The following is a 12766-nucleotide window of genomic DNA, read 5'->3' on the forward strand; positions in this document are numbered from 1 at the left end:
AAAAATATTTTTCTTAACCCGGCCTTATTACCCAACAGTACCTTATACATTTGAATATCTTGTTGGCCTGTTTTCAATGTTTTTTTTAATAGAATATTATTTTTTGTAATATTTTTGACGGAAAAAGAACCTTGCATATTATACTAAATAATAACTAAATAGAAACAAAATACTTAAAGTAGTTTTTTTATTTATTTATTTTCGAGTAAAGCTTTTCATTTATATAATAATAATATGTACCACTGAATCATCTTTAAAAAAAGAAAGTAAATCTGGCAACTTTTTTGGCTCCGACCTGGTGATTTTTTATTTTTTGACCTGGCAACACTGGTATACTGTATCATTTCCATTTGACATCTCTCTAATTTAATTTCTTTATATTCGTGTTGCTTGTGATTTGCTCCTACTGATTTTTGAATAAGTGACTTTAAAACTTTCATATCTCCTAGAATTTTATTATTAATTCAGGTATGGATTTTAGTTTCGTTCTAGATTCTGTTGGAGATAAGGCAAGAAATGAAGTATTCTCTTCATTCCCAATAGAGGAAACAGAAGGTAAGGTAATAATTGGGTACTACATATGTAGTCAACTTATCTTGAATAATTAAAAAGAGGCCTTTATTATAGCTTCCACCCACACAAAAGGTTTACTTATTGAACAATTAAAGCAATTCAGAGATAAGCGTTCTGGGTTATTAAAGCAAAAAAAACAAGATGTAATACCAAAAACAGGACAGACGGAATTAAAAACATCCATGAGGGCTTTTAAAAAAACTGAATGGTTCAAGAAACAAAAAGCTAAAGCTGAAGGAAGAAAACCTGAAATTCTAAAAATAAAGTCAATAATAGGAACAAATAATATAAAAGGTATGTAATATTTAGTAGAACTATCCCTTCATATGAATACCTAACTTTTCTTGTCACCTTAAATTAGAAAGTGAGATGATTGAATCTCTTTCTAATTTATGAAATTTCAATTAAAAATGATGAAATTAAGGTAAACAACTTCTCTTAATGCATAGTGATTTTTATTAATAGTGAAGTTTTATTTCATAATCCATAATAGCTAAATGGCTGCAGAAGAGAAATGCAAATAGAGATATTTTTGTTGTTGCAAACCAGATATAACATATTGGTTTGTAGATCACATTCTTAGTTATATATACAAGATTAATTATGATGTTCAATTACTACTTTTCATAAATGTGTAGAGCAATGAAACTTCATTATCTATGTAAAAAGACTACAGAGGACCCAGTAATTTATGTCACTCCTGTAGGTTGGTAATTCAAAAAATTCTTACTTTTAAAAAATTAATGTAAGTAGTATAACCTTGTTTTGGGGCAATTCATGAGTTTTTTATACCTAGGACCTAAGTAATTGTCCAGACCATACAGTTCTAAAGTAGTAAGTTTTTCAGTTATTTTTAAATAAAAACATCACTGCTTAAAATATATACAATGCATATACAGTTAGTATTCTCTTAGATCTAAAAATACCTCTACATTATTCCAAGTATTGCATCTCAAACATTATTCTAATTACCCTTTTTTGAATGACAAATATACTTTGTATCTTAGAATTGGCTGCCCAGAAAATAATGCTGTACTTACTACAGATTCAGAGTTCACAAAATACAAGGCTCTTTAAGCCAGGCATAGCTCAGAGATGTTCGAAGATGCCACTAATACATTTTTGTCAACTACAAATATTGTTAGGGTTTTGCATACTGTTTGAATTTTATCAATATTTTTAAAAGGCAAGTAATTTATAAACACAATGAACAAAAAGGCCCCAAAACCTCCCTTGTGGTGTACCTATTTCATTAGCCTGAATTTCTGATCTGCTGCTTTTTACCATTTACTTGTTGGACTATTTTTGAGATAAGAAATGAACCATTTTAAGGAATTATTTCTCACCCCATATAACTAATTTCTTTATTAATAAATTTCTATCTAAACATAGAAATATATGCCTTAGAAAGGTCTAAAAATATTCCCAATGAAAGCTTTCACTCCTCCAAATTTCTCAAAACTGCACAAGTGAACTGAAATATGGCAGTTTGTGTAGAACTACCCTCAAGATGTTGATGTATGTTGTTGTTGTTGATTATCAGATAAAATATTGCACTCTTTTAAAAAACTGAGAAGCTGATTGCAAACTGTCAACTGAAACAGCTTTGAAAAACTTAGAAGTAGGCTGATCGGTCTATAGTTGTCAAATTCATTAGGATCACCCTTGTTTTTGTAGATTGGCTTAATGAGTGCACTTTTTAATTAATCTGGGAAAATTTCATAATTTAATTGTTTAAAATGTGGCAAAAGACTTCAGATATGGTTGGAATGCAAACCATGACAATACTTGCTGGCATATCATCATTTCCACAGCTTAATTAATTTTTTCCTTTTTCAAGAATACTTAAAAGTTCACTTGGGTTTATGGGCTTTAACAAGAAGCTTCTAGGGTTAGCTGCTATATTCGTTTGCGATGTTGTTTGTTTTAAATCTTTTAAGAGATAAGGTACTATTTAAAAAAAAAAATTGTTGTACTCATTGGCAGCTTGCTCAGCTTGCCCAGTGATAGAAGGTTCTTGACTTATGACTTTCCAAGAAACTTCTTTGTATATAGTCCACATACATTTATTTTTATGAGCTAATGTATTTATCTTATTTTCATATTTTTTATATTTACATTTTATCAAGAGGGTCTCTACTCTTTTTTTTTACAATTTTGTATTTATCTGTATACATAGAAAAACATTGTTTTAATTTAAAAAGAGTATCTTATCTAGCCTTCACTTCCCTAACTTCCTCATTATATTTATAGAAATCTTCTTTTTTACTTTTCTTACCTATTAGTTTCTTTGGAAAACTTTGATTAAAAATTGGTACAAATATATTTATAAAAGCTCCCCATTGGCTATTTACATCACAATCTTCCTTACCAAAAACGTCAGCCCAGTTTTCTTCTTTTAGCTGTTGAATAAAAAAAGTTTTGAAGTAGTCCATACAAGATACGGACATATAAGATGTCCATCTTTAGGGATCTATAAAGAACCGAGGAAACTTATAAGCTAAGGATAAAAAGTGTTGAAATAAAAGGTATTAAAATTAACTTACATACAATGAGGGTTTTCGTCACAACATATAACCAGCTATCGTGCCACTGGCAATGTCAAAAGTTAAAATCTCAATAATAAATAAAAGGGCATCTACAATAATGATAAAAAGCCTTAATTAATTAACAAATAAACAATTCAACGTTAAAGACAAAAAACTTACATTAAGATGCATGAGAAGGGACTAAGCAGGGTCTATACAAACATTAAAATCACATAATTACAAAACTAGGATAATTGTTATGTCAACAAGTACTAAGAACAAAAGAAATATATAACTTTTCAAAAGATCGGGCGCGCCCTATTTAAAATATGGTACCTGTAATTTGTAAAATTAGACTTAAGTTAAGTTGGTTACAGATGGCGGTACTAGAAATGATACTTATAAATAAAAAGTTTTGACTCTAATATGAGAGAAAGAAAAGGCGTTATAAGTTATCATTAAAATTTAATGAATTAAAAAAATGTGTAGATGAATGATTAATTTGATCATTGACACATATAGTATTATTATTTTGTATAGCTCTATTTATTTCTAATTTCAAGTAAATCCAGTTTATTACCTTTATGGCAGAAATGTAAATATTTAGTGTCTAAAAGAGGATCGAAGTTATGGTTATTGAGATGTATGTGTCTAGCAAAATTGGATTTGATATTTGAAGGGCAAAGATTGCGTTTTCTAGCCTTTTAGATCTCTTTACAATGTTCAGTAACGCGAGTGGAGAATTTTCTACTGGTTGCGGTTGTTATATGGCCTCCCTAAAATCCATAAGCAAGACATTCCTATTCGTCCAGTGGTGTCCTACTGTTCTTCTCCTTGTGATAAACTCAGCTCTTGGCTGAATCACATTTTGCTTTTAGTTACCAACTTTAAGAGTCCCTTTTCCATTAAAAATTCTTCACAACTAGCAGATGAATTAAAGTCAAAAATCAAAGTCAAAATATACTTTATTTGCTAAGTTTACAAACTTATGCTAAAAGCTTCCTAATCCTAGAATTTATAATACAAGTATTTATTTGGTTATACAGGACAAAAACAGAATACAGAATCGATTTTGATTGTACATAGAAGCATATTTTATATAAACAAAGAAAAAACCAAATAATTTTAAATATTAAAATGAATCGTTAAAATACTCTTCAATTCTGTAGTAAGCTTTTGGTAAGATTAATTTCTTTAGTTCTCTCCTAAACTTTTTAAGGTCTGTAACAGTCCTAATCGAAAAAGGAACATGATTAAATATTTTACGACTAATAAAGGATCTGACTTTACCACCCGCAATCTTTCTAGTCTCTTTTGACGTCTGTAATCTATTTCCAAGCATCCCCCAGTGATTGTGTGTTGTTGGTGAGAGATCTGCTTAAGGACTGTTCCAGTTTTTCCCAAATTCATATTGATAATTTATCCCTTTTAGTTGAGTTAGTTCTACAACAAAATTTTTTCCAGTTTAATGGATGTTTTTACCAGCAAAACACAGGAGTCGCTATGGGCTCAAGCTTATCTCCTCTGCTAGCAGAGATTTTCATGTCTAATTTAGAACACAAAATTAAGAACAGTTCTCTTTTTCACCACATCTTCTTTATCAAAAGATATGTGGATGATGTTTTTGTCATTTTTCAAGGGAATAAAGAAGAGTTAAACACTTTTGTAACTTTTCTAAATGCCTTACACCCTTCAATAATGTTCACTTTTGATATAGAAGAAAATGAATCATTGCCTTTTCTGGATCTTAATCTTAAACGCTTCAACAATAAAATTAAATTTTCGATATATCGTAAACTCACAAGTACTGACAGCACCATCCCCTATAGTTCCAACCATCCCCATAACCATAAACTTGCTTAGTTTCATTCATATTTCTCTAGACTTTTCTCTATCCCCCTAGAAAGGACAGACTTCCTCTCGGAGTTGAAGATCATTAAACAAATTGCAAATAACAATAATTTTCCAACTTATAAATAAAATTTATTACAAACATTTAAATAAATCACTTAACAGAAATTTAGTGTATAAAGAACCTAAAGAAACTAAATATTTTTCACTGCCGTTTTGGGGTCCGATATCACATAAATTAAAAAACATCTTTAGCTCTCACCTTATTAATACAAGCTTTAAAACCGTACACACTCTTAAATCCTTCTTAGTTAACCCAAAGGACGTAGTACCCCTCGACCAAAAATCAGGTGTTTATCAATTAAACTGCTCCAGTGATAACTGTGGCGTTTTTTATATCGGTCAAACCGGTAGAAAATTCTCCACTCGCGTTACTGAACATTGTAAAGAGATCGAAAAGGCTAGAAAACGCAATCTTTGCCCTTCAAATATCAAATCCAATTTTGCTAGACACATACATCTCAATAACCTCGATCCTCTTTTAGACACTAAATATTTACATTTCTGCCATAAAGGTAATAAACTGAATTTACTTGAAATTTTAGAAATAAATAGAGCTATACAAAATAATACATGTGTCAATGATCAAATTAATCATTCATCTACACATTTTTTTAATTCATTAAATTTTAATGATAATTTATAACGCCTTTTCTTTCTCTCATATTAGAGTCAAAACTTGTTATTTATAAGTATCATTTCTAGTACCGCCATCTGTAGCCAACTTAACAAAGTCTAATTTTACAAATTACAGGTACCATATTTTAAATAGGGCGCGCCCTATTGAAAAGTTATATATTTCTTTTGTTTTTAGTTCTTGTTAACATAACAATTATCCTAGTTTTGTAATTATGTGATTTTAATGTTTGTATAGACCCTGCTTAGTCCCTTCTCATGCATCTTAATGTAAGTATTTTGTCTTTAACGTTCAATTGTTTATTTGTTAATTAATTAAGGCTTTTTATAATTATTGTAGATGCCCTTTTATTTATTGTTGAGATTTTAACTTTTGACCTTGCCAGTAGCACGATAGCTTGTTATATGTTGTGACGAAAACCCTCATTGTATGTAAGTTAATTTTAATAACTTTTATTTCAACACTTTTTATCCTTAGCTTATAAGTTTCCTCGGTTCTTTATAGATCCCTGAAGATGTACATCTTATATGTCCGAAACATGTAGGATAGATGATTTTTAAATAAATTTAGTGGAGGATGACAGAAACAATTTTAGTTACCCTTTAAAAAGTTTTGTTTTCTTCAGAAAAAAATTGTATTCTTTTGCGTATATGTACTGGTTTTTAGTTAAGAAAATTACTTTTTGCCATTTATGATTAAAATATGAGATTGTACAGTCACCAATGCTTAAAAGCTTGGATCTCAAATTAATTATGAATAACTTTTTTTACAGGGATAATTAGCTATTTTTATTGTTTTTTTTTATATATAGTTTATTTTCTATCAATAGTTTATAAGAAATGGCTAACAAACCATTAAATTCTTATTTAAATGTAGCCAATTTAAATATTAGATCTATTGCCAAGTTTTCCGGATTTTCCTAATTTTGTAAGCAAAAAATATATTTTGGGTATAAGTGAAATGTGGCTGAATGAAAATATATTAAACAGTGCGGTGTCTATGCCAGGTTATAATTTTTTTAGAAAGGATAGATTAAACAGAGTTGGGGATGGTGTTAGCATTTATGTCAGGTCAATGTTTCAGTGCGAAATTGTAAATATTAATGTTAATAATGTAAACTTTGAATTTATGCTTCTAAATGTTAAATTTGGTATACACAATATTGCAATACTTATAATGTACAGGCCTCCTAAATCGAAAGCGTTTGGAATTATAAATTTCCTGGAAGAAGTTGTTCCACATCTTTTAGTGACCTATGATTATTCAGTAATTCTCGGAATTCATTATATTCTATGCTTAACTCTTTTGGGCTTGTGCAATTAATAAATGAACCAACTCATATAAGAAATACTACTGCAACATGCTTAGATCCCATTTTTATTAATACTAAAGACATTGTCATAAAAGTGGCACCGTTGTTGCAGGTTTAAGTGATCACAAACAAATGTCTTTCTGCACTTTAAAATTAGTCGTTAAATGACAAAAACAAACATTTATAACCATTTGCAATTTTAAATATTTCAATGAGATATACTTTAAGATTGATTTATCACATATTTACTGGGATAATATTTATTATCTTGCGGACATAAATAAAAAGTTCAATATTTAGAACAAAATATTAATTGTTTATTTAATATTCATGCACCCTACAGAACTATAAGAGTCAGTAAAAACCCAGCTTTCTGGTTGACAGACACCTTAAGACTTATTTTAAAGAAATATGATAAGGCTTGGACTAAATACAAAAATCACAAGTGTTTAGTTAGAAAAATGGAGATATTGTAATATCATAATTTTGCGATGGCATCAATAAGACGAGAAAAAGCTGCATATCTTGCAAGCTTGGAGAGTGACAAAACTGGTAAACAACTTTTAAAAGGTCTAGAAACTTTAAATATTAAAACAACCAAGAATAATAATGAGCTGCCGTTTAATATAATTATCTGATCCAAATCAAATAAACAATTTTTTTTGTAGGCGTTTTTAATAAATCTGATTAATCTTTAAACAAAATTAACTTCTACTCCCGTAATAAATTTACCGAAGATAATTAAAATTTTTCTTTAGACCAAAATACTGTCGAAAAAACTATAAAAAATATCAGGTCCAATGCCTCTGGTGTGGATAACATAACTCGACGTATGTGATACTTATATCTCCCTGATATTCTGGATCATGACACTCATATTATAAATTGTTGTTTGGATGTAGGATATTTTCCCAGGCCCTGGCGTGAGTCGGTGGTATGTCCGATTCCCAAATCCTCCAATCCTGAAAGTGTTTTAAAATTTAAACACATTTTAAATTTTAAAACTAGGAAAAAACTCGTAGGAGCTCTTGTTTTATCTATTTTAAATTACTGCCTTATAGTTTATTATCCTTGCTTAGACCAAATAAATCGTTACCGCCTGCAACGTGTGCAGAATACTTGCTGTAGATTTATTTTTAACCTCAGAAAGTTTGATGATGTGTCAGACTCTATATTTCAGTTGAGGTGGTTAATGCTACCTTACCTATTCAAATACTTCACTTCTACTTTTCTTTACCGATTATATGTTAGTCAAAGTTCTGAATATCTTTTTGAAAAGTTAATACCAAGAAACCAGGTTCACACTCGAAATATTAGATACAATATCTTGACCATGCCGCACCATTCCACGGCTCTGTTCGAGCGATCTTTTACTTATAATGCCGTTAAGTTCTTTAATACTAAACCAATATTTAATACTTTGTTAAATGTGTATAGGAAATATTATAAACTTTTGTTTTTAAATCAATCCAAAATATAGTCTAGAAGATAAATACTTTATATATACTTGTTACTTTTTTAATTTTTTTTTTAGTTTTCTCCATTTAAACTGTGATTGTTAGGAAGGTTAAGAGTTAAAGAGTAGCTCTAAGCTAATCTTCGCCTTCTTTGGTAATGTAGTATTAAGTAATATTGTAAGACTAATACTGCTTTTTTTTAATAAAGACATATTATTATTATTATTATTATTTTTATTATTATTATTATTAAAAACTAAACTATACTAAAATACTAAACCTAGTTTTTTCTGTAATTGTTGGATAGAAATTAAATGAGTTCATGATTGAGAAGAGTTCTTGTTTATCTCTATTAGGTTTTAAAAGTTTAATATTAAAGTCACCTGCTATAAATGCCTTCTTTTGACTGGCTGTCAAAGACAAAAGTAACTCGTCTATTTTTTTTTAAATATTTTTACATCACCTTTTGGAGGTCTATACACTGAACATAAAACTGTTCACTTGCCAGAATACACTCGACGCGAGTGCATTCAAACTGCTCTTCCATTGCCAACCTATTGTTTATAGTTTTTAGAACCTTGAAAATAAATTTTTTTCCACATACCCTGCTACTCCACCATATCTCTTCTCACAGCAAAAGGAAGAAGCTAAATAAAAGTTTCTAATCTGGAAAATCTGAAGCTGATTCCTTCTCTTCCAATGTTCTGTTATACAGATGAATTTGCAATTTTCCTCAATTAGGTGGTTTAATCTATGCAAAGAATTTCCAACAATGCTGATTCTTTGATATCTATTGTTTTACCTGGGGTAGTTATAGTTAAGCCTGTTTTTGGACCCAAAAAATTTTGATTGTCACTTGAATAGTTTACTTGTCGCATTTTGTTTAATTTTTGCAAAAAAGCTAGACAATTTGGATCTCTTGCCCAGTGGATTCGGTCACGTAAGTTCAACCTTTTACAGTTAGCAACGTGACCTTATAACTTAACCACTTAAAGGATATAGCTAGATTGGTGTATTCTTGTACATAAGCTTAAGTTAAGTCAAAGCTTAGGTTGTCATTTTTTATAAACCATTTAAAGATATCAGCTTTAGTTTGTAGCACCCAATTTTCTCTATTCGTTCTTATTGATAACTATAACTTTTATGTCAGGATTCTCTTCTATTAATTCTGCCACAAAGTATTTTGGGTCATATTCTTGTCCAATGCCAGTTATCAAAAACATAGGATCTGTGTTTTCTCATTTTTTGGCTGCAAAGTTCTTGAGTGCATCTTGTAGAACATTTTGTTGAGTTTTGTCAATAATTATTCCTCCATTCCTCAAATGCCCTACATTTTTAAATTTTTCTGTTCCACCAAGGGTTTCAGAAAGGTTCTTTTTTATTTCCTGCATTCCTGGAATTATCTGATTTTTTGGATTTTATCAGCTTCTCATATTTATTTACTTTAGGAGTTTCCCATTTTTTCTTTACAGTTTTCCTTTCTTTTCTGATTACCGTTTATATATGCTAATTTGTTGGAGCATCATTTGATTTTCTTTCTCCAACGATCGTACTTTATGGGCTAAACTGGTAACTGGTAGAAAATTGATTTTTAGGGTTGTCCGTTTCAAATTTGTTATGACATTGTGTTCTGAAAACAGTAAGACGGTTCCTGTTGCCTCACTTAAGAGTTTTATTATATTTTCAGCTATGTTGATTTTGTTTCTGTATCTAATCTGTGTCTTTGAGGAGCAATGAGTCATGTGCATGATCTGTCAAACTCGCTGGATGGATTTTCATTAGCTTTGTATAGTTTGCTCCTTGCTTGAGCATCTTGGGGACTAGTTTCCGAGCGTGACCTTTTTATGTCACTGTTTCTATCCTATCTTCAACTAGTTGGAATTTTTGGAGGAGTTCTAAGGATTGAATTCCGAGGCTTAAAAATATTTTCTGAATTACAGGGATTGGGTTCATGCATATTAACGTTCTTATTTTGGTTTAGCTCTACTTAATTAAAATCATTATTTGTAAATATTTCGGAATTGTTATTTTATTTCCGTTGACCTCTGCATTGTTACCTTGGAATTTTAGCCAAATTTTTATCTCCGCTGTGGTATTCACACCGATGATTGTATTTATTTCAGATCTTAAAATGTTTATAGATCCTTATGAATTGGCCCTATTATGTCATAGATTTATATTGTATCGTCCCGCTTTCTTAACACCGTCTTTTTCGCCGTCACTTGTCATATCAATATTGCACTTTTTCTCACTTTTTTTTTAATAAAAAAAAAAGTTTTTTTTTTACGGTTATAATACGGGGCATCGCTATTCATACGCACGCTGCCAAACGTCTCTGCAGAAATAAGTTTAAAACTATACAAAGGAGTTTTCCTGTAGTACCTAACATTGAAATTATTGCAGTGCAAATTTGTATTATTAATTTCAGTGATAATAGATTGTACAGTGCGAGTCTGTAACTTTGAATAAATTCGATAATAAATGGGAGCGTGTTCGGAAAAACGCTCGGACACGTCAATTGAGATTGTAAGTTGCCTATTTTTTACAACAGATTAATGCAGCAGTTCAAGAGAGGTAGTATTACATTATTATTACACTAAATATAAATTTAGAAAATACTACCTCATACTCTTTTAACGGGGAGGTGTTGACTCAAAACGAAACCCTTACCGTCAAAAATTCCGAACTCAAAGAGAAAATGACGGCACAGGGAGGTCTGGCTAGTGATGGAAATCAAAAGGAACGTAAAAATAAAAGAACCAGGGAAGACGCGGGCCTGTCTCCGCCCTCACAAGACGGAGGCGAGCCGGCCTCGGAAATGGTTCACCCTGAAATAACAACAAACAGTCCCCTCAACATCGTCAGCCTCAGATCCCATCCAAAACTCCAGCGAAAATCCTATGCCAAAATTAAAAAAAAAATCCACCGTACAGGGTGGGCCAATTTAGACGTTTTCTTATGGGAAGTCATGTCCCTGTTAGAGATAAAAAAATGTTGACCTCCATTCTCCGGGCTCAAATTTTAAAAGAAGTTTATTGAAGCAAATGAAATTTTGCTATGGCAAACAGTTTGGCCGCTAGAGGGCGTTTCTGAAATTTGGTTATTTTCGTTTTTCGGCTATGGCTGCTGTGTTTTTAAAGATAAATGATTTCTGTAAAGACTTTCTTATAGCACTTTTAAGCGCTTAACATGCTCATGATATTTAAATTTATACAGGGTGCATCATTATTAATTTTTTTTTTTTAAATGGAATGCATATTATTTTTTTGCATTTTCTTGTAGCCCTTAAAATTCCCTTTTCAAATATATATAACACTTATAATCTAAATTCATTAGTTTAGGTGATATAAATAGATTTCTTAAGTATCAATAAATTATAATGCCGTGCCATTTAAAACGCCTAAAAAACTGAGTAGGCGGGTGACACAATTGCGGGTGAAACAATTGCGTAAAGGGTTGAGTAGGCGGTTGTCAAACTGCTTTGAGTAATACGTCATTTTGACATAAACAAGCTTATTTTCATAATCTGTTTTACTTTGTATTTCTTTTATGTGATAATCACAATGTATCAAAACTATGAAAAATTCGATATGATTAAATGTTTTATTGAATGTAATGAAAATGCAAGAGAGGCCTGTAATTTATATCAACGACGATATCCAGAACGGGGGCAGCCACATAGTACGCTGTTTGAGAAATTAAAAAGAAACCTTATTAATTTTGGTTCTTTTGCTAAACCGCGAAGAAATGCTAATAATAATATAAATGACGATCAAGAACTATTGGATATAACAGTTTTGGGCGCAATTGAAAATAACTCTAATCTATCCACCTGGAAATTGGAAGTAGAAACTGGTGTGCCAAGGACCTCTGCAAGACGGATTTAAAAAAAATATAGGTATAAAGCTTATCGAACCCGAAAAGTTCATCATCTCTTTCCTGCGAATCGTGATAGAAGATTGGAATTCTGTCGGTGGTATTTGCAAAAGTGTGGTCAAGATACAACATTTGGCTACAATTGTATTTGGACGGATGAAGCATCGATTAGTAGTGCAGGCATTTTTAATAGGTATAATAGGTATACCTGGGCTCGAGCAAATCCTCACGCAACGGTGGCTGTAAGAAATCAAGGCCGTTACAGTTTTAGTGTATGGGTAGGCATATTTCATGGTAGATTTATTGGTCCCTATATTTATGATGGACAGTTAAATTCAGAGCGATATTTACAAATTCTGCAAACGCAAGTTGAGCGCTTCCTAGAGGAATTGCCTCTAGCCCAGCAGAGGCATCCTATATTTTTCCAGCAGGATGGTGCGCCACCGCACAATTCTAGAGTGGTCAGTAATTA

The 12766-nt window shown here is 31.0% G+C and overlaps 1 protein-coding gene across 3 annotated transcripts in view; it reads left to right on the forward strand.

Moving 5' to 3' along the window:
- The first annotated feature begins 351 nt into the window (after nt 1–351).
- The window catches only part of LOC126742859 (deoxynucleotidyltransferase terminal-interacting protein 2), a 51129-nt gene continuing 38714 nt past the window's right edge, over nt 352–12766 (forward strand). Inside the window, exons 1-3 of one of the 3 annotated variants that reach the window (XM_050449676.1) lie at nt 352–421; nt 482–555; nt 628–867. In XM_050449676.1, the coding sequence (XP_050305633.1) occupies nt 756–867 (112 nt within the window). In that variant the 5' untranslated portion in view covers nt 352–421; nt 482–555; nt 628–755. Of the gene's footprint in view, nt 556–612; nt 868–12766 lie in introns of all 3 variants that reach the window. The other 2 variants (XM_050449674.1, XM_050449675.1) reach the window with 2 other exon arrangements.

This window comes from Anthonomus grandis, chromosome 12, assembly GCF_022605725.1.
Source record: "Anthonomus grandis grandis chromosome 12, icAntGran1.3, whole genome shotgun sequence".
NCBI classification, from domain to species: domain Eukaryota; kingdom Metazoa; phylum Arthropoda; class Insecta; order Coleoptera; family Curculionidae; genus Anthonomus; species Anthonomus grandis.